Here is a 22,719-nt window from a genome sequence, read left to right as displayed (position 1 = left end):
CCCCCATAAGGTCCCCATAACCCCCCCCAATATCCCCAGAACCCCCTGTAACTTCACCCCGATGTCCCCATGACCCCCCCTAATGTCCCCAAGACCCCCCTAATGTCCCCATGTCCCCCCTTAATGTCCCCACAACCCCCCATAATGTCCCTATGTCCCCCCCAATGTCCCCATAACCCCCCCTAATGTCCCTATGTCCCCCCCAATGTCCCCATAACCCCCCCAATGTCCCCATAACCCCCCCTAATATCCCCATAACCCCCCCTAATGTCCCCATAACCCCCAATAAGGTCCCCAAAACCCCCCCTAATGTCCCCATAACCCCCCCAATGTCCCTATGTCCCCCCTTCATGTCCCCACAACCCCCATAATGTCCCCATAATCCCCTATAAGGTCCCCACAACCCCCATAATGTCCCCATAACCCCCCCCAATGTCCCCATAACCCCCCCCCAATGTCCCCAGAACCCCCTGTAACTTGTCCCCAATGTCCCCATGACCCCCCCCGAGGTCCCTGTGACCCCCCGATGTCACCTTTGTCCCTTCTGTCCCCAACTCCACCATCAGACCCGTGAGCTCCTGCAGCTCCAGGCGCAGCGATAACCCCCCGAATGTCCCCAGAACCCCCCAAATGTCCCCAGAACCCCCCCAATGTCACCATAACCCCCCTAATGTCCCCATAACTCCCCCTAATGTCCCTATGTCCCCCATTAATGTCCCCACAACCCCCATAATGTCCCCATAACCCCCCCCTAATGTCCCCATAACCCACCTAATGTCCCCATAACACCCCCAATGTCCCTATGTCCCCTCTTAATGTCCCCATAACCCCCCCTAATGTCCCTATGTCCCCCCTTAATGTCCCCATAGCCCCCATAACGTCCCCATAACCCCCCCAATGTCCCCATAACCCCCCATAATGTCCCCAGAACCCCCATAATGTCCCTATGTCCCCCCATAATGTCCCCACAACCCCCATAATGTCCCCATAACCCCCCCTAATGTCACCATAACCCCCCTAATGTCCCTATGTCCCCCCTTAATGACCCCATAACCCCCCTAATGTCCCTATGTCCCCCCACAATGTCCCCACAACCCCCATAAGGTCCCCATGACCCCCCCAATTGTCCCCATAACCCCCATAATGTCCCCAGAACCCCCTGTAACTTCACCCCGATGTCCCCATAACCCCCCTAATGTCCCCAAGACCCCCCTAATGTCCCTATGTCCCCCCCTTAATGTCCCCACAACCCCCATAATGTCCCCATAACCCCCCCTAATGTCCCCATAACCCCCCCTAAGTCCCTATGTCCCCCCCTTAATGTCCCCACAACCCCCATAAGGTCCCCATGACCCCCCTAATGTCCCCATAACCCCCCATAAGGTCCCCATAACCCCCCCCCAATGTCCCCATAACCCCCCCTAATGTCCCCATAACACCCCCTAATGTCCCTATGTCCCCCCTTAATGTCCCCACAACCCCCATAATGTCCCCAAACCCCCCCCTAATGTCCCCATAACCCCCCCCAATGTCCCCATAACCCCCCATAAGGTCCCCATAACCCCCCCCAATGTCCCCATAACCCCCCCTAATGTCCCCATAACACCCCCTAATGTCCCTATGTCCCCCCTTAATGTCCCCACAACCCCCATAAGGTCCCCATGACCCCCCCAATTGTCCCCATAACCCCCATAATGTCCCCAGAACCCCCTGTAACTTCACCCCGATGTCCCCATAACCCCCCTAATGTCCCCATAACCCCCCCAATGTCCCCATAACCCCCCCCAATATCCCCAGAACCCCCTGTAACTTCACCCCGATGTCCCCATAACCCCCCCTAATGTCCCCATAACCCCCCCTAATGTCCCATAACCCCCCATAAGGTCCCCATAACCCCCCCTAATATCCCCATAACCCCCCCGAATGTCCCCATAACACCTTAATGTCCCCATAACCCCCCCAATGTCCCCATAACCCCCCCTAATGTCCCCATAACCCCCCTAATGTCCCCATAACCCCCCCCAATATCCCCAGAACCCCCTGTAACTTCACCCCGATGTCCCCATAACCCCCCTAATGTCCCCAAGACCCCCCTAATGTCCCTATGTCCCCCCTTAATGTCCCCATAACCCCCATAATGTCCCCATAACCCCCCCTAATGTCCCCAAGACCCCCCCTAATGTCCCTATGTCCCCCCTTAATGTCCCCACAACCCCCATAATGTCCCCATAACCCCCCCTAATGTCCCCATAACCCCCCCTAATGTCCCTATGTCCCCCCCTTAATGTCCCCATAACCCCCCCAATGTCCCCATAACCCCCCCTAATATCCCCATAACCCCCCCTAATGTCCCCATAACCCCCAATAAGGTCCCCAAAACCCCCCCTAATGTCCCCATAACCCCCCCAATGTCCCTATGTCCCCCCCTTCATGTCCCCACAACCCCCATAATGTCCCCATAATCCCCTATAAGGTCCCCACAACCCCCATAATGTCCCCATAACCCCCCCCAATGTCCCCATAACCCCCCCCAATGTCCCCATAACCCCCCCCAATGTCCCCAGAACCCCCTGTAACTTCACCCCAATGTCCCCATGACCCCCCCCGAGGTCCCTGTGACCCCCCGATGTCACCTTTGTCCCTTCTGTCCCCAACTCCACCATCAGACCCGTGAGCTCCTGCAGCTCCAGGCGCAGCGATAACCCCCCGAATGTCCCCAGAACCCCCCCAATGTCCCCAGAACCCCCCATAAGGTCCCCATAACCCCCCCTAATGTCCCTATGTCCCCCCCAATGTCCCCATAACCCCCCCTAATGTCCCCAGAACCCCCCCAATGTCCCTATGTCCCCCTTTAATGTCCCCATAAACCCTTAACGTCCCCATAACCCCCATAATGTCCCCATAACCCCCCCAATGTCCCTATGTCCCCCATAATGTCCCCATAACCCCCCTAATGTCCCCATAACCCCCCCAATGTCCCTATGTCCCCCCTTAATGTCCCCACAACCCCTATAATGTCCCCAAACCCCCCCCTAATGTCCCCATAACCCCCCCTAATGTCCCCATAACCCCCATAAGGTCCCCATAACCCCCCCCAATATCCCCAGAACCCCCCGTAACTTCACCCCGATGTCCCCATGACCCCCCCCAGGTCCCTTTGACCCCCCCCCGATGTCACCGCTGTCCCTTTGTGCCCCCCCCTCACCATCCAGCGCCTGCCTGAGCTGCTCCCTGCGCTGCCGCTGCCGCTGCAGCCGCTGCTGCTGCTCCCGCTGCCGCAGGAACTCGCGGCGCTCGCGGGCCTGCCGGCGCAACTGGGGACACGGATGACGTCATCGGGGGGGACGGGGACATCGGGGGGGGTCATGGGGACATCGGGGACAAGTTACAGGGGGTTCTGGGGGCATTGGGGGGGGTTCTGGGGACATTGGGGGGGGTTCTGGGGGATTCAAGGGGGGTTCTGGGGGATTCAAAGGGGGTTATGGGGACATTGTGGGGACATAGGGACATTGTGGGGGGGGTTATGGGGACATTGGGGGGGGGTTATGGGGACATTAGGGGGTTATGGGGACATTAAAGGGGGGACATGGGGACATTAGGGGGGGTTATGGGGATATTAGAGGAGGTTTGGGGACGTTATGGGGGTTATGGGGACATTAGGGGGTTATGGGGACATTGAGGGGGGTCATGGGGACCTTAGGAGGGGTTATGGGGACATTAGGGGGGACATAGGGACATTAGGGGGGGTTATGGGGACATTAGGGTGTTATGGTGACATTGGGGGGGGTTATGGGGACATTAGGGTGTTATGGTGACATTGGGGGGGGTTATGGGGACATTAGGGTGTTATGGTGACATTGGGGGGGGGTTATGGGGACATTAGGGTGTTATGGTGACATTAGGGGGGGTTCTGGGGACATTCGGGGGGTTATCGCTGCGCCTGGAGCTGCAGGAGCTCACGGGTCTGATGGTGGAGTTGGGGACAGAAGGGACAAAGGTGACATCGGGGGGTCACAGGGACCTCGGGGGGGGTCATGGGGACATTGGGGGGAAGTTACAGGGGGTTCTGGGGACATTGGGGGCGGTTCTGGGGACATTGGGGGGGGTTCTGGGGGATTCAAGGGAGGTTCTGGGGGATTCAAAGGGGGTTATGGGGACATTGTGGGGACATAGGGACATTGTGGGGGGGGTTATGGGGACATTGGGGGGGTTATGGGGACATTATGGGGGTTATGGGGACATTATGGGGGTTATGGGGACTTTAAAGGGGGACATGGGGACATTAGGGGGGTTATGGGGATATTAGAGGAGGTTATGGGGACATTAGGGGGGGGTTATGGGGACATTAGGGGGGGTTATGGGGACGTTAAAGGGGGACATGGGGACATTGGGGGGGTTATGGGGACATTGGGGGGGGTTATGGGGACATTATGGGGGTTATGGGGACATTAAGGGTTTATGGGGACATTAAAGGGGGACATGGGGACATTGCGGGGGGGCTATGGGGACATTAGAGGAGGTTATGGGGACATTAGGGGGGTTATGGGGACATTAGAGGAGGTTATAGGGACATTAGGGTGGTTATGGGGACATTAGAGGAGGTTATAGGGACATTATGGGGGTTATGGGGACATTAGGGGCAGTTATGGGGACATTAGAGGAGGTTATGGGGACATTATGGGGGTTGTGGGGACATTAAAGGGGGACATGGGGACATTAGGGGGGGTTATGGGGATATTAGAGGAGGTTATGGGGATGTTATGGGGGGGGTCACAGGGACCTCGGGGGGGGTCATGGGGACATTGGGGACAAGTTACAGGGGGTTCTGGGGACATTAAGGGGGGTTCTGGGGGATTCAAAGGGGGTTATGGGGACATTGTGGGGACATAGGGATATTAGGGGGTTATGGGGACATTATGGGGGGACATGGGGACATTATGGGGGTTATGGGGACATTATGGGGGGACATGGGGACATTAGGGGGGGGTTATGGGGATATTAGAGGAGGTTATGGGGACATTAGGGGGGGTTATGGGGACATTAGGGGGGGTTATGGGGACGTTAAAGGGGGATGTTATGGGGGTTATGGGGACATTAAGGGGTTATGGGGACATTAAAGGGGGACATGGGGACATTGGGGGGGACATGGGGACATTAGGGGGGGGTTATGGGGATATTAGAGGAGGTTATGGGGACATTATGGGGGTTATGGGGACATTAAGGGTTTATGGGGACATTAAAGGGGGGACATGGGGACATTGGGGGGGACATGGGGACATTAGGGGGGGTTATGGGGATATTAGAGGAGGTTATGGGGACATTAGGGGGGTTATGGGGACATTAGAGGAGGTTATAGGGACATTATGGGGGTTATGGGGACATTAGGGGCAGTTATAGGGACATTAGAGGAGGTTATGGGGACATTATGGGGGTTGTGGGGACATTAAAGGGGGACATGGGGACATTAGGGGAGGTTATGGGGATATTAGAGGAGGTTATGGGGACGTTATGGGGGTTATGGGGACATTAAGGGGTTATGGTGACATTGGGGGGGGTTATGGGGACATTAGGGTGTTATGGTGACATTGGGGGGGTTCTGGGGACATTCGGGGGGTTATCGCTGCACCTGGGGCTGCAGGAGCTCACGGGTCTGATGGTGGAGTTGGGGACAGAAGGGACAAAGGTGACATCGGGGGGTCACAGGGACCTCGGGGGGGGTCATGGGGACATTGGGGACAAGTTACAGGGGGTTCTGGGGACATTGGGGGGGGTTCTGGGGGATTCAAAGGGGGTTATGGGGACATTGTGGGGACATAGGGACATTGTGGGGGGGGTTATGGGGACATTGGGGGGGGTTATGGGGACATTATGGGGGTTATGGGGACATTAAGGGTTTATGGGGACATTAAAGGGGGACATGGGGACATTGCGGGGGGGCTATGGGGACATTAGAGGAGGTTATGGGGACATTAGGGGGGTTATGGGGACATTAGAGGAGGTTATGGGGACATTAGGGGGGTTATGGGGACATTAAAGGGGGACATGGGGACATTAGGGAAGGTTATGGGGATATTAGAGGAGGCTATGGGGACGTTATGGGGGTTATGGGGACATTAAGGGGTTCTGGGGACATTGAGGGGGGTCATGGGGACCTTAGGGGGGGTTATGGGGATATTAGGGGGGACATAGGGACATTAGGGGGGGTTATGGGGACATTAGGGGGGGTTATGGGGACATTAGGGGGTTATAGGGACATTATGGGGGTTATGGGGACATTAAGGGGTTATGGGGACATTGAGGGGGGTCATGGGGACCTTAGGAGGGGTTATGGGGACATTAGGGTGTTATGGGGACATTAGGGGGAGTTATGGGGACATTAGGGTGTTATGGTGACATTGGGGTGGGTTCTGGGGACATTTGGGGGGTTCTGGGGTTATTCGGGGGGTTATCGCTGCACCTGGGGCTGCAGGAGCTCACGGGTCTGATGGTGGAGTTGGGGACAGAAGGGACAAAGGTGACATCGGGGGGGGGGTTATGAGGACATTAGGGGGTTATGGGGACATTAGGGGGGGTTATGGGGACATTGTGGGGACATAGGGACATTGTGGGGGGGGTTATGGGGACATTGGGGGGGGTTATGGGGACATTGGGGGGGGGTTATGGGGACATTAAAGGGGGACATGGGGACATCAGGGGGGGTTATGGGGATATTAGAGGAGGTTATGGGGACATTAGGGGGGTTATGGGGACATTAGGGGGGGTTATGAGGACATTAAGGGGTTCTGGGGACATTGAGGGGGGTCATGGGGACCTTAGGGGGGGTTATGGGGATATTAGGGGGGACATAGGGACATTAGGGGGGGTTATGGGGACATTAGGGGGGGTTATGGGGACATTAGGGGGTTATGGGGACATTAGGGGGGTTATGGGGACCTTATGGGGGGTTATGGGGACATTAGATGAGGTTATGGGGACATTAGGGGGGTTATGGGGACATTAAAGGGGGCATGGGGACATTGTGGGGGGGTTATGGGGACATTAAGGGGGGTTATGGGGACATTAGGAGTTATGGGGACATTAGAGGGGGTTATGGAGACATTGGGGGGGACATGGGGACATTGGGGGGACACATGGGGACACTGGGGGGGGACATGGGGACATTATGGGGTCACATGGGGACACTGGGGGGGACATGGGGACATTATGGGGACATTATGGGGACACATTGGGACACTGGGGGGGACATGGGGACATTATGGGGACATGGGGACATTATGGGGACACAACCAGCCCCCCCTTTCCCCCCCCCCCGACCCTACAATAACACAGACCCCTCCACTCACCATAGTGGCGGCCACCCCGCTCTCCACACTCCACACGCCGGCACCTCTCAACACCGCCGCCGCCGATTGGCCGGGAGCGTGGGGAGGAAGCCAATGGGAGAGCCCGGTGCTGAGGAACGCCGCTGAGCCCTCAAGGAAGATGGCGGCCGAGCCGGCTTCACTCCACCGCCCCGCCGGCCCTCAGCCAAGCCCCGCCTCCCGCCCCGCTGCGAGCGGTGATTGGCGGAGGAGCGGCGGGGGCGGCTGCGATTGGAGGAGGCGGCGGCGCGGAGTGAGGCCGCGGCGCGGGCCGGTGGCGACGGCGATGGAGGGTCCGTGAGGGGCGCCCCGGGGGGTGTTTGTTTCTATAGGGTCGCCCATAACGCTCTGTTTGTTTCTATAGGGTCGCCCGGGCTGGACATGGAGCTGGACGAGGCGCTGCTGGAGCTGCTGGGGGCGCTGGAGGCGCTGGAGAAGAAACGGGGGGAGCTGGAGGGGCTGATGAGGGAGGTGAGAGGGGACAGGGGGACAGACAGGGGGACATGGGGACATGGGGATATGGGGACATGGGGACATGGGGACAGGGGGACAGGGGGACAGACAGGGGGACATGGGGACATGGGGATATGGGGACATGGGGACATGGGGACAGGGGGATATGGGGACAGGGGGACATGGGGATATGGGGACATGGGGACATGGGGACAGGGGGATATGGGGACAGGGGGACATGGGGATATGGGGACATGGGGACAGGGGGATATGGGGACATGGGGACAGGGGGACATGGGGACATGGGGACAGGGGGACATGGGGACAGGGGGACATGGGGACATGGGGATATGGGGACATGGGGACAGGGGGACAGGGGGACAGGGGGACATGGGGACATGGGGACATGGGGACAGGGGGACATGGGACATGGGACATGGGGACAGGGGGACATGGGGATATGGGGACAGGGGGACAGGGGGACATGGGGACAGGGGGACATGGGGACATGGGGACAGGGGGACAGGGGGATATGGGGACATGGGGATATGGGGACATGGGGACAGGGGGACATGGGGATATGGGGACATGGGACATGGGGACAGGGGGACATGGGACAGGGGGACATGGGGACGGGGGACAGGGGGACATGGGGACAGGGGGACATGGGGACAGGGGGACATGGGGATATGGGGACAGGGGGACATGGGGATATGGGGACAATGGGGACAGGGGGACATGGGGACAGGGGGATATGGGGACATGGGACATGGGGACATGGGGACAGGGGGACAGGGGGACATGGGGACATGGGGACAGGGGGACATGGGGACAGGGGGACATGGGGACAGGGGGAGGGGATATGGGGATAGGGGGGATATGGGGACAGGGGGACATGGGGACAGACAGGGGGACATGGGGACACATCACCCCGTGTCGCCCCCTGTCCCCACGACCCCTGACCCGTGTCCCCATGTCCCCATGTCCCCAGGGCTGGCTGTCCCTGTCCCAGTCCCGTTACTCTCTGGGGTGTCACCGTGTCTCGTCCCTCCAGTACGGGGCCACCATTGTCCCCCGCGTCACGGTCCTGCCCAGGTGGGGACATCGGGGGACATCGGGGGGCTTGGGGACACTGGGGGGACATGGGGACACATGGGGACACATGGGGACACTGGGGGACATGGGGACACATGGGGACACTGGGGGGTCATGGGACACTGGGGGACATGGGGACACTGGGGGACATGGGGCACTGGGGGACATGGGGACACTGGGGGACATGGGGACATTAGGACACATGGTGACACTGGGGGACATGGGGACACATGGGGGACATGGGGACACATGGGGACACTGGGGGACATGGGGACACTGGGGATATGGGGACACATGGGGACACTGTGGGACATGGGGGCACTGGGGGGACATGGGGACACATGGGGACACTGGGGGACATGGGGACACATGGTGACACTGGGGGACATGGGGACACTGGGGGACATGGGGACACATGGGGCACTGGGGCACATGGGGACATGGGGACACATGGGGACACTGGGGGGACATGGGGACACATGGGACACTGGGGGACATGGGGACACTGGGGGACATGGGGATATGGGGACACTGGGGGACATGGGGACACATGGGGGGTTCCATGTCCTGTGTGTCCCCAGGCAGGACCCAGGGGGACATTGGGACTTCCTGGAGGTGACGGGGACACGGGACCCCCAACAGCCATTGGGGGGGGATGACGGTACGGGGGCACCCATGGGTGGGGGGGGGTCCATGGGTGGGGCTCTATAGGTGCTGGGGGGGTCTATGGGTGTGGGGAGTTTATGGGGGGGGGCATGGGTTGGGTGTCTATGGGTGCTGGGGGGTCTATGGGTTGGGGGTTCTATGTGTTGGGTGTCTATGGGTGCTGGGGGGTCTATGGGTGCTGGGGGTCTGTGGGTGCTGGGGGTCTATGGGTGGGGGGTCTATGGGTGGGTGTCTATGGGTGCTGGGGGTCTATGGGTGGGGGTCTATGGGTGGGGGGTCTATGGGTGCTGGGGGTCTATGGGTGGGGGTCTATGGGTTGGGTGTCTATGGGTGCTGGGGGGTCTATGGGTGCTGGGGGATCTATGGGTGGGGGGTCTATGGGTGGGGGGTCTATGGGTGGGGGGTCTATGTGTGCTGGGGGTCTATGGGTGGGGGGGTCTATGGGTGGGGGTTATGGGTGCTGGGGGGTCTATGGGTGCTGGCATTCTATGGGTGGGGGGGTCTAAGGGTTGGGGGTCTATGGGTGTTGGAGATTCATGGGTGGGGGGGTCTGTGGGTGCTGGGGGATCTATGGGTGGGAGGTCTATGGGTGGGGGGTCTATGGGTGCTCCGGGGGTCTATGGGTGGGGCATCTATGGGTGGGGGCTCTATGGGTGCTGGGGGGGTCTATGGGTTGGGTGTCTATGGGTGCTGGGCTGTCTATGGGTGCTGGGGGTCTATGGGTGCTGGGGGGTCTATGGGTGCTGGGGGGGTCTATGGGTGGGGTGTCTATGGGTGCTGGGGGGTCTATGGGTGCTGGGGGGGTCTATGGGTGTCGGGAGTTTATGGGGGGGGGCATGGGTGGGGGGTCTATGGGTGCAGGGATTCTATGGGTGGGGGGTCTGTGGGTGTTGTGGGTCTTTGGGTGGGGGGTCTATGGGTGGGGGTTATGGGTGCTGGGGGGTCTATGGGTGCTGGCATTCTATGGGTGGGGGGGTCTATGGGTGCTGGGGGTCTATGGGTGCTGGGGGTCTATGGGTGCTGGGGGGGTCTATGGGTGTCGGGAGTTTATGGGGGGGGGCATGGGTGGGGAGTCTATGGGTGCAGGGATTCTATGGGTGGGGGGTCTATGGGTGCAGGGATTCTATGGGTGGGGGGTCTGTGGGTGTTGTGGGTCTTTGGGTGGGGGGTCTATGGGTGGGGGTTATGGGTGCTGGGGGGTCTATGGGTGCTGGCATTCTATGGGTGGGGGGGTCTAAGGGTTGGGGGTCTATGGGTGTTGGAGATTCATGGGTGGGGGGGTCTGTGGGTGCTGGGGGATCTATGGGTGGGGGGGTCTATGGGTGCTGGGGGTCTATGGGTGGGGGGTCTATGGGTGGGGGGTCTATGAGTGCTGGGGGCTCTATGGGTGGGGGGTCTATGGGTGCTGGGGGGGGCCTATGGGTGCTGGAGGTCTATAGGTGCTGGGGGTCTATGGGTGCTGGGGGGTCTATGGGTGCTGGGGGTCTATGGGTGGGGGGTCTATGGGTGGGGAGTCTATGGGTGCTGCGGGGGTCTATGGGTGCTGGGGGTCTATGGGTGGGGGTCTATGGGTCGGGGGTCTATGGGTGCTGGGGGGTCTATGGGCGCTGGGGGTCTATGGGTGGGGGCTCTATGGGTGCTGGGGGGTCTATGGGTGCTGGGGGTCTATGGGTGGGGGGTCTATGGGTGGGGAGTCTATGGGTGCTGGGGGTCTATGGGTGGGGGTCTATGGGTCGGGGGTCTATGGGTGCTGGGGGGTCTATGGGCGCTGGGGGTCTATGGGTGGGGGGTCTATGGGTGCTGGGGGGTCTATGGGTGCTGGGGGGTCTATGGGTGCTGCGGGGGTCTATGGGTGGGGTGTCTATGGGTGCTGGGGGTCTGTGGGTGGGGGGTCTAAGGGTTTGGGGTCTATGGGTTGGGGGTCTATGGGTGGGGGGCCTATGGGTTCTGGGGAGTCTGTATGTGGGGCATCTATGGGTGGGGGGTCTATGGGTGCTGGGGGTCTATGGGTTGGGGGTTCTATGTGTTGGGTGTCTATGGGTGCTGGGGGTCTATGGGTGGGGTGTCTATGGGTGGGGGGTCTATGGGTGCTGCGGGGGTCTATGGGTGGGGCATCTATGGGTGGGGGCTCTATGGGTGCTGGGGGGGTCTATGGGTTGGGTGTCTATGGGTGCTGGGGGGTCTATGGGTGCTGGGGGTCTATGGGTGCTGGGGGGTCTATGTGTGCTGGGGGTCTATGGGTGCTGGGGGTCTATGGGTGGGGGTCTATGGGTTGGGTGTCTATGGGTGCTGGGGGGGTCTATGGGTGCTGGGGGTCTATGGGTGCTGGGGGGGTCTATGGGTTGGGTGTCTATGGGTGCTGGGGGGGTCTATGGGTTGGGTGTCTATGGGTGCTGGGGGGGTCTATGGGTGCTGGGGGTCTATGGGTGCTGGGGGTCTATGGGTGCTGGGGGGGTCTATGGGTGTCGGGAGTTTATGGGGGGGGGCATGGGTGGGGGGTCTATGGGTGCAGGGATTCTATGGGTGGGGGGTCTGTGGGTGTTGTGGGTCTTTGGGTGGGGGGTCTATGGGTGGGGGTTATGGGTGCTGGGGGGTCTATGGGTGCTGGCATTCTATTGGTGGGGGTGTAAGGGTTGGGGGTCTATGGGTGTTGGAGGTTCATGGGTGGGGGGGGTCTGTGGGTGCTGGGGGATTTATGGGTGGGGGGGTCTATGGGTGCTGGGGGTCTAAGGGTGGGGGGTCTATGGGTGCTTGTGGGTTTGTCTTTGGGTGCTGGGGGGTCTATGGGTGCTGGGGGGTCTATGGGTGGGGGGTCTATGGGTGCTGCGGGGGTCTATGGGTGGGGCATCTATGGGTGGGGGCTCTATGGGTGCTGGGGGGGTCTATGGGTTGGGTGTCTATGGGTGCTGGGGGTCTATGGGCACTGGGGGTCTATGGGTGCTGCGGGGGTCTATGGGTGGGGGGTCTATGGGTGGGGGTCTATGGGTCGGGGGTCTATGGGTTGGGTGTCTATGGGTGCTGGGGGGTTGTTGGGTGCTGGGGGCTCTATGGGTGGGGGGTCTATGGGTGCTGGGGGGGGCCTATGGGTGCTGGAGGTCTATAGGTGCTGGGGGTCTATGGGTGTTGGGGGGTCTATGGGTGCTGGGGGTCTATGGGTGGGGGGTCTATGGGTGGGGGGTCTATGGGTGGGGGTCTATGGGTCGGGGGTCTATGGGTTGGGTGTCTATGGGTGCTGGGGGGTTGTTGGGTGCTGGGGGCTCTATGGGTGGGGGGTCTATGGGTGCTGGGGGGGGCCTATGGGTGCTGGAGGTCTATAGGTGCTGGGGGTCTATGGGTGCTGGGGGTCTATGGGTGCTGGGGGTCTATGGGTGGGGGGTCTATGGGTGCTGGGGGTCTATGGGTCGGGGGTCTATGGGTTGGGTGTTCTATGGGTGCTGGGGGGTTGTTGGGTGCTGGGGGGTCTATGGGTGCTGGGGGGGGTCTATGGGTCGGGGGGTCTATGTGTTGGGTGTCTATGGGTGCTGGGAGGTCTATGGGTGCTGGGTGTCTATGGGTGCTGGGGGGGGGTCTATGGGTGTCTATGGGTGCTGCTGACCCCCCCATTATGTGGGGTGTCTGTGCCCCCCCCCCAGGACTCCGTCAGCGCCGGGGTGACCCCATTTCTGGGAAGGGGACCCCAACATCCCCCCCCCGGGACCCCCACGACCCCCTGAGGTGGTTCGGGGTCCTAGTGCCCCCCAGCCTGAGGAGAGCACAGGAGAACTTCAGCAGAGGTGAGGGGGGGACCCCAAAACTGGGGGGGTCCCCAAAAGTGAGGGGGGCCCCAATACCTGTGGGGGGGTCCCCAATACCTGGGGGGTGTCCCCAATACTTTGGGGGGGGTCCCAAAGATTTTGGGGGTCCTGGAAATTCAAGGGGGGTCCCCAAATGTTGGGGGGGGTCCCTAAAACCTCGGGAGGGTCCCCAAGACTTGGGGGGGGCGCAAAGATATTGGGGGGCCTGGATATTCAAGGGGGGGTCCCCAAAACTGGGGGGGGTGGATATACCTGGGGGGGTCCCCAGAATTTGGGGGGGGGTCCCATAGATCTTGGGGGTCCTGGATATTCAAGGGGGGGTCCCCAAAACTTTGGGGGGGGTCCCAAAGATATTGGGGGTCCTGGATATTCAAGGGGGGGTCCCCAAAACTTTGGGGGGGTCCCAAAGATCTTGGGGGTCCTGGATATTCAAGGGGGGGTCCCCAAAACTTTGGGGGGGTCCCAAAGATATTGGGGGTCCTGGATATTCAAGGGGGGGTCCCCAAAACTGGGGGGGGTGGATATACCTGGGGGGGGTCCCCAAAATTTGGGGGGGGTCCCATAGATCTTGGGGGTCCTGGATATTCAAAGGGGGGGTCCCCAAATGTTGGGGGGGGGCAATACCTGGGGGGGGGTCCCCAAAACCTTGGGGGGGGGGTCAATACCTGGGGGGGGTCCCCAGAATTTGGGGGGGGGTCCCATAGTTCTTGGGGGTCCTGGATATTCAAGGGGGGGTCCCCATAACTTTGGGGGGGGGGCAATACCTGGGAGGGGTCCCCAAAACTTTGGGGGGGGGGGGCAATACCTGGGAGGGGTCCCCAAAACTTGGGGGGGGGGGGGGGCAATACCTGGGGGGGGTCCCCAAAATTTGGGGGGGTCCCATAGATCTTGGGGGTCCTGGATATTCAAGGGGGGGTCCCCAAAACTTGGGGGGGGTCCCCAAAACCTGGGGGTGGGACCCCAAAGTAAAGGGTGGAAAGGGTTAAATGTCATGACCATGTGTCACCTGTGACCCCCCCACCCTTGTGACCTCTGACCCCATGACCTCTGCCCCCCACCCAGGGGTGGCGGTGGCGGTGGAGCTGGCCGGCCTGCAGGGGGCGATGACAGCGGCCACCAACCGGTACCGGCTACTGATGGGAATGAAACGGAAACGGGGGGACATCGGGGACATCGGGGACATCGAGACCACGGGGGACATAGAGACCATTGGGGACAGCGAGGCCGTCGGGGACATTGAGACCATTGGGGACACCGAGGCCGTCGGGGACATTGAGACCACGGGGGACATTGAGACCATTGGGGACATCGAGGCCGTCGGGGACAATGAGACCAAGGGGGACACGGGGAGCTCAGGTGACACTGAGACGCTTGGGGACGTTGAGACCATGGGGGACATGGGGACATCAGGTGACAATGAGACCCTTGGGGACATCGAGACCATGGGGGACATGGGGACACCAGGTGACAATGAGACCCTTGGGGACATTGAGACCATGGGGGACACGGGGACAGTTGAGGACATCGAGATGTGGCGGACATGGGGACATCAGGTGACACCAGGACCCTTGGGGACATGGGGCCACCAGGTGACAATGAGACCCTTGGGGACATTGAGACCGTGGGGGACATGGGGACAGTTGGGGACACGGGGAGCTCAGGTGACACCAGGACCCTTGGGGACATGGGGGACACCAGGTGACAATGAGACCCTTGGGGACATTGAGACCATGGGGGACACGGGGAGCTTGGGTGACAATGAGACCCTTGGGGACATTGAGACTGTGGGGGACATGGGGACACCAGGTGACAATGAGACCCTTGGGGACATTGAGACCGTGGGGGACATGGGGACCCTTGGGGACACTGAGACCCTTGGGGACATCGAGACCATGGGGGACATGGGGACATCAGGTGACACTGAGACCCTTGGGGACATTGAGACCGTGGGGGACATGGGGACCCTTGGGGACACTGAGACCCTTGGGGACATCGAGACCATGGGGGACATGGGGAGCTCAGGTGACACCAGGACCCTTGGGGACATGGGGCCACCAGGTGACAATGAGACCCTTGGGGACATGGGGACAGTTGGGGACACGGGGACCTCAGGTGACATCGAGACCCTTGGGGACATTGAGACCATGGGGGACATCGAGACCACGGGGGACACCGAGGCCGTCGGGGACATTGAGACCACGGGGGACATTGAGACCATTGGGGACATCGAGGCCGTCGGGGACAATGAGACCAAGGGGGACACGGGGAGCTCAGGTGACACTGAGACGCTTGGGGACATTGAGACCGTGGGGGACACTGGGACCCTTGGGGACATTGAGACCATGGGGGACATGGGGACACCAGGTGACAATGAGACCCTTGGGGACATTGAGACCATGGGGGACATGGGGACCCTTGGGGACATCGAGACCATGGGGGACATGGGGAGCTCGGGTGACAACGAGACCCTTGGGGACATTGAGACCATGGGGGACATGGGGACAGTTGGGGACATGGGGAGCTCAGGTGACACCAGGACCCTTGGGGACATTGAGACCACGGGGGACATGGGGACATCAGGTGACAATGAGACCCTTGGGGACATTGAGACCATGGGGGACACGGGAACCTCAGGTGACATCGAGACCCTTGGGGACATTGAGGCTATGGGGGACATGGGGACAGTTGGGGACACGGGGACCTCAGGTGCCACCAGGACCCTTGGGGACATTGAGACCACGGGGGACATGGGGACATCAGGTGACAATGAGACCCTTGGGGACATTGAGACCATGGGGAACATGGGGACCCTTGGGGACATCGAGACCATGGGGGACATGGGGACATCAGGTGACACCAGGACCATGGGGGACATGGGGGACACCAGGTGACAATGAGACCCTTGGGGACATGGGGACAGTTGGGGACACGGGGACCTCAGGTGACAATGAGACCCTTGGGGACATTGAGACCATGGGGGACATCGAGACCATTGGGGACAGCGAGGCCGTCGGGGACATCGAGACCACGGGGGACATTGAGACCATTGGGGACATCGAGGCCGTCGGGGACAATGAGACCAAGGGGGACACGGGGAGCTCAGGTGACACTGAGACCCTTGGGGACATTGAGACCGTGGGGGACATGGGGACCCTTGGGGACATTGAGACCATGGGGGACATGGGGACACCAGGTGACAATGAGACCCTTGGGGACATTGAGAGCGTGGGGGACATGGGGACCCTTGGGGACACTGAGACTATGGGGGACATGGGGACAGTTGGGGACATGGGGAGCTCAGGTGACACCAGGACCATGTGGGACATGGGGGACACCAGGTGACAATGAGACCCTTGGGGACATTGAGACCGTGGGGGACATGGGGACACCAGGTGACAATGAGACCCTTGGGGACATTGAGACCATGGGGGACATGGGGAGCTCAGGTGACAATGAGACCCTTGGGGACATTGAGACCATGGGGGACATGGGGACCCTTGGGGACATCAAGACCCTTGGGGACATTGAGACCATGGGGGACATGGGGACCCTTGGGGACATTGAGACCATTGGGGACATCGAGGCCGTCGGGGACAATGAGACCAAGGGGGACACGGGGAGCTCAGGTGACACTGAGACCCTTGGGGACATTGAGACCGTGGGGGACATGGGGACAGTTGGGGACATGGGGAGCTCAGGTGACACTGAGACCCTTGGGGACATCAAGACCATGGGGGACATGGGGAGCTGAGGTGACAGCAGGACCCTTGGGGACATTGAGACCATGGGGGACACGGGGAGCTCGGGTGACAATGAGACCCTTGGGGACATTGAGACCATGGGGGACATGGGGACAGTTGGGGACATGGGGAGCTCAGGTGACACCAGGACCCTTGGGGACATGGGGGACACCAGGTGACAATGAGACCCTTGGGGACATGGGGACCATGGGGGACATGGGGACCTCAGGTGACATCGAGACCCTTGGGGACATTGAGACCATGGGGGACATTGAGGCCGTCGGGGACAATGAGACCACGGGGGACACGGGGAGCTCAGGTGACACTGAGACGCTTGGGGACATCGAGACCATGGGGGACATGGGGACCCTTGGGGACACTGAGACGCTTGGGGACATTGAGACCATGGGGGACATGGGGACATCAGGTGACAATGAGACCCTTGGGGACATTGAGACCGTGGGGGACATGGGGACACCAGGTGACAATGAGACCCTTGGGGACATTGAGACCATGGGGGACATGGGGACCCTTGGGGACATTGAGACCATTGGGGACATCGAGGCCGTCGGGGACAATGAGACCAAGGGGGACACGGGGAGCTCAGGTGACACTGAGACCCTTGGGGACATTGAGACCGTGGGGGACATGGGGACACCAGGTGACAATGAGACCCTTGGGGACATTGAGACCGTGGGGGACATGGGGACATCAGGTGACATCGAGACCCTTGGGGACATTGAGACCATGGGGGACACAGGGACCTCAGGTGACACCAGGACCCTTGGGGACATGGGGCCACCAGGTGACAATGAGACCCTTGGGGACATGGGGACCATGGGGGACATGGGGACACCAGGTGACACTGAGACCCTTGGGGACATTGAGACCATGGGGGACATTGAGACCATTGGGGACAGCGAGACCATTGGGGACATGGGGACATCAGGTGACATCGAGACCCTTGGGGACATGGGGACCATGGGGGACATGGGGACATCAGGTGACATCGAGACCCTTGGGGACATTGAGACCATGGGGGACACAGGGACCTCAGGTGACACCAGGACCCTTGGGGACATGGGGCCACCAGGTGACAATGAGACCCTTGGGGACATGGGGACCATGGGGGACATGGGGACACCAGGTGACACTGAGACCCTTGGGGACATTGAGACCATGGGGGACATTGAGACCATTGGGGACAGCGAGACCATTGGGGACATGGGGACATCAGGTGACATCGAGACCCTTGGGGACATGGGGACCATGGGGGACACGGGGACCTCAGGTGACACTGAGACCCTTGGGGACATTGAGACCATGGGGGACATGGGGACAGTTGGGGACACGGGGAGCTCAGGTGACACTGAGACCCTTGGGGACATTGAGACCATGGGGGACACGGGGACCTCAGGTGACAATGAGAGCCTTGGGGACATGGGGACCTCAGGTGACAATGAGACACTTGGGGACATTGAGACCATGGGGGACATGGGGACATCAGGTGACACTGAGACCCTTGGGGACATCGAGACCATTGGGGACACGGGGACCTCAGGTGACAATGAGACCCTTGGGGACATTGAGACCATTGGGGACAGCGAGACCACAGGGGACACCGAGGCCGTCGGGGACAATGAGACCACGGGGGACACGGGGAGCTCAGGTGACAATGAGACGCTTGGGGACATTGAGACCGTGGGGGACACGGGGACACCAGGTGACAACGAGACCCTTGGGGACATTGAGACCGTGGGGGACATGGGGACAGTTGGGAACACGGGGACCTCAGGTGACACCAGGACCCTTGGGGACATGGGGCCACCAGGTGACAATGAGACCCTTGGGGACATGGGGACAGTTGGGGACACGGGGACCTCAGGTGACATCGAGACCCTTGGGGACATTGAGACCATGGGGGACAGCGAGGCCGTTGGGGACAATGAGACCACGGGGGACACGGGGAGCTCAGGTGACACTGAGACACTTGGGGACATTGAGACTATGGGGGACATGGGGACACCAGGTGACACTGAGACCCTTGGGGACATGGGGACCATGGGGGTCATGGGGACAGTTGGGGACATGGGGACCTCAGGTGACACCAGGACCCTTGGGGACATTGAGACCATGGGGGACATGGGGACAGTTGGGGACATGGGGACATCAGGTGACATCGAGACCCTTGGGGACATTGAGACCATGGGGGACATGGGGACAGTTGGGGACACGGGGACCTCAGGCGACATCGAGACCCTTGGGGACATCGAGACCATGGGGGACATGGGGAGCTCAGGTGACATTGAGACCCTTGGGGACATTGAGACCGTGGGGGACATGGGGACAGTTGGGGACATGGGGAGCTCAGGTGACACCAGGACCCTTGGGGACATTGAGACCATGGGGGACATGGGGACCCTTGGGGACATCAGGACCATGGGGGACACGGGGACCTCAGGTGACACCAGGACCCTTGGGGACATGGGGGCCACCAGGTGACAATGAGACCCTTGGGGACATGGGGACAGTTGGGGACACGGGGACCTCAGGTGACATCGAGACCCTTGGGGACATTGAGACCACGGGGGACATTGAGACCATTGGGGACAATGAGACCACGGGGGACACGGGGAGCTCAGGTGACACTGAGACCCTTGGGGACATTGAGACCGTGGGGGACATGGGGACACCAGGTGACAATGAGACCCTTGGGGACATTGAGACCATGGGGGACATGGGGACATCAGGTGACATCGAGACCCTTGGGGACATTGAGACCATGGGGGACATGGGGACATCAGGTGACATCGAGACCCTTGGGGACATTGAGACCATGGGGGACATGGGGACAGTTGGGGACACGGGGACCTCAGGTGCCACCAGCACCCTTGGGGACATTGAGACCATGGGGGACATGGGGAGCTCAGGTGACAATGAGACCCTTGGGGACATTGAGACCATGGGGGACATGGGGAGCTCAGGTGACAATGAGACCCTTGGGGACATTGAGACCATGGGGGACACGGGGACAGTTGGGGACATCAGGACCATGGGGGACACGGGGACCTCAGGTGACACCAGGACCCTTGGGGACATTGAGACCATGGGGGACATTGAGGCCGTCGGGGACAATGAGACCACGGGGGACACGGGGAGCTCAGGTGACAATGAGACCCTTGGGGACATGGGGACAGTTGGGGACACGGGTCCTCAGGTGCCACCAGCACCCTTGGGGACCCCACGGCCACTGACCCCCAGGTGACACCCGCGGGTGACAACGTGGGGACAACGTGGGGACCTTGGCGGAGGTGCCAGCGACGTCCCCAACGCTGTGACGGGGCCACCCAGGGCCCTCCAATAAACAACCAGTGTCACCAGGGTCACCTGATCACCCCGGCTGGGGTCACGTGATGGCACCACTGTCACCTGGCGGCCATCTTGGGGGCACCGGTGTCACCTGACGGCCATCTTGGGGTCACTTTGAGGTCACCAGTGTCACCTGGCGGCCATCTTGGGGTCACCAGGCGGCCATCTTGGGGTCACCAATGTCACCAGGCGGCCATCTTGGGGTCACTTTGATGTCACCAATGTCACCCGGCGGCCATCTTGGGGTCACTGACATCACCAGGCGGCCATCTTGGGGTCACCAGGCGGCCATCTTGGGGTCACCGATATAACCAGGCGGCCATCTTGGGGTCACCAATGTCACCAGGCGGCCATCTTGGGGTCACTTGATGTCACCAGTGTCACCAGGCGGCCATCTTGGGGTCACTTGATGTCACCAGTGTCACCAGGCGGCCATCTTGGGGTCACTTTGAGGTCACCAGTGTCACCAGGCGGCCATCTTGGGGTCACCTGGCGGCCATCTTGGAGTCACTGACATCACCAGGCGGCCATCTTGGGGTCACCAGGTGGCCATCTTGGGGTCACCGATGTCACCAGGCGGCCATCTTGGGGTCACTGACATCACCAGGCGGCCATCTTGGGGTCACCAATGTCACCAGGCGGCCATCTTGGGGTCACCAGGCAGCCATCTTGGGGTCACTGACATCACCAGGCGGCCATCTTGGGGTCACCAATGTCACCTGACGGCCATCTTGGGGTCACCAGGCGGCCATCTTGGGGTCACCGATATAACCAGGCGGCCATCTTGGGGTCACCAATGTCACCAGGTGGCCATCTTGGGGTCACTTTGATGTCACCAGTGTCACCAGGCGGCCATCTTGGGGTCACCAATGTCACCCGGCGGCCATCTTGGGGTCACTGACATCACCAGGCGGCCATCTTGGGGTCACCAGGCAGCCATCTTGGGGTCACCGATATAACCAGGCGGCCATCTTGGGGTCACCAATGTCACCAGGCGGCCATTTTGGGGTCACTTTGATGTCACCAATGTCACCAGGCGGCCATGTTGGGGTCACTGACATCACCAGGCGGCCATCTTGGGGTCACTTTGATGTCACCACTGTCACCTGGCGGCCATCTTGGGGGCACCGGTGTCACCTGACGGCCATCTTGGGGTCACTTTGAGGTCACCAGTGTCACCTGGCGGCCATCTTGGGGTCACCAGGCGGCCATCTTGGGGTCACCGATGTCACCAGGTGGCCATCTTGGGGTCACTGACATCACCCAGTGGCCATCTTGGGGTCACTTTGAGGTCACCAGTGTCACCTGGTGGCCATCTTGGGGTCACCAGTGTCACCAGGCGGCCATCTTGGGGTCACCAATGTCACCAGGCGGCCATCTTGGGGTCACTTTGATGTCACCAGTGTCACGTGGCGGCCATCTTGGGGTCACCAGGCGGCCATCTTGGGGTCACCGATGTCACCAGGTGGCCATCTTGGGGTCAGTGACATCACCCGGCGGCCATCTTGGGGTCACCAATGTCACCAGGCGGCCATCTTGGGGTCACTTTGATGTCACCAGTGTCACCAGGCGGCCATCTTGGGGTCACCAGGCGGCCATCTTGGGGTCACTGACATCACCAGGCGGCCATCTTGGGGTCACCAGTGTCACCAGGCGGCCATCTTGGGGTCACCAATGTCACCAGGCGGCCATCTTGGGGTCACCAATGTCACCTGACGGCCATCTTGGGGTCAATGACATCACGCAGTGGCCATATTGAGGTCACCAATGTCACCAGGCGGCCATCTTGGGGTCACCAGGCGGCCATCTTGGGGTCAATGACATCACCTGGCGGCCATCTTGGGGTCACCAATGTCACCAGGCGGCCATCTTGGGGTCACTGACATCACCAGGTGGCCATCTTGGGCTCAATGACATCACCAGGCGGCCATCTTGGGGTCACCAATGTCACCAGGCGGCCATCTTGGGGTCACTGACATCACCAGGCGGCCATCTTGGGGTCACTGACATCACCCGGCGGCCATCTTGGGGTCACCAGGCGGCCATCTTGGGGTCACTGACATCACCAGGCGGCCATCTTGGGGTCACCAATGTCACCTGGCGGCCATCTTGGGGTCACCAGGCGGCCATCTTGGGGTCACCACATCACCCGGCGGCCATCTTGCGCCACGCCCCTTCGACATCACCCACACCCCCCCTCGACGTCACTTCCTCCCCACCCCCCAAACAAGCTCCTCCCCC

At 60.8% G+C, this 22,719-nt stretch overlaps 2 protein-coding genes across 3 annotated transcripts in view; one reads left to right on the top strand and one right to left on the bottom strand.

Annotated features, from left to right (window-relative positions):
• Nucleotides 1–7,504, bottom strand: part of IMP4 (IMP U3 small nucleolar ribonucleoprotein 4) — a 21,644-nt gene extending 14,140 nt beyond the window's left edge. Inside the window, exons 1-2 of the mRNA XM_065044387.1 lie at nt 7,344–7,504; nt 3,143–3,314 (exon numbers count right to left, since the gene is read on the bottom strand). Of these exons, the coding sequence (XP_064900459.1) occupies nt 3,143–3,314; nt 7,344–7,346 (175 nt within the window). The 5' untranslated portion in view covers nt 7,347–7,504. The remainder of the gene's footprint in view (nt 1–3,142; nt 3,315–7,343) is intronic.
• On the top strand, nt 7,483–20,537 carry CCDC115 (coiled-coil domain containing 115). Of its 2 annotated transcripts, XM_065044385.1 has the most exons (8): nt 7,483–7,654; nt 7,726–7,832; nt 8,806–8,909; nt 9,491–9,570; nt 13,208–13,348; nt 14,432–14,725; nt 15,284–15,643; nt 20,371–20,500. In XM_065044385.1, the coding sequence occupies exons 1-8, from the start codon at nt 7,483–7,485 to the stop codon at nt 20,385–20,387; spliced, it is 1,275 nt and encodes a 424-aa protein (XP_064900457.1). In that variant the 3' UTR covers nt 20,388–20,500. The 2 variants fall into 2 exon arrangements, with proteins under 2 accessions (XP_064900457.1, XP_064900456.1); XM_065044384.1 differs by lacking the exon at nt 15,284–15,643 and having other exon boundaries at nt 14,432–15,030; nt 20,371–20,537.
• The last annotated feature ends 2,182 nt before the right edge of the window (nt 20,538–22,719 follow it).

Source organism: Columba livia, chromosome 37, assembly GCF_036013475.1.
Source record: "Columba livia isolate bColLiv1 breed racing homer chromosome 37, bColLiv1.pat.W.v2, whole genome shotgun sequence".
In the NCBI taxonomy this organism is placed as follows: Eukaryota; Metazoa; Chordata; class Aves; order Columbiformes; family Columbidae; genus Columba; species Columba livia.
Note: the sequence above shows the minus strand (reverse complement) of the source record. Positions and strands in the feature narration are given on the sequence as shown.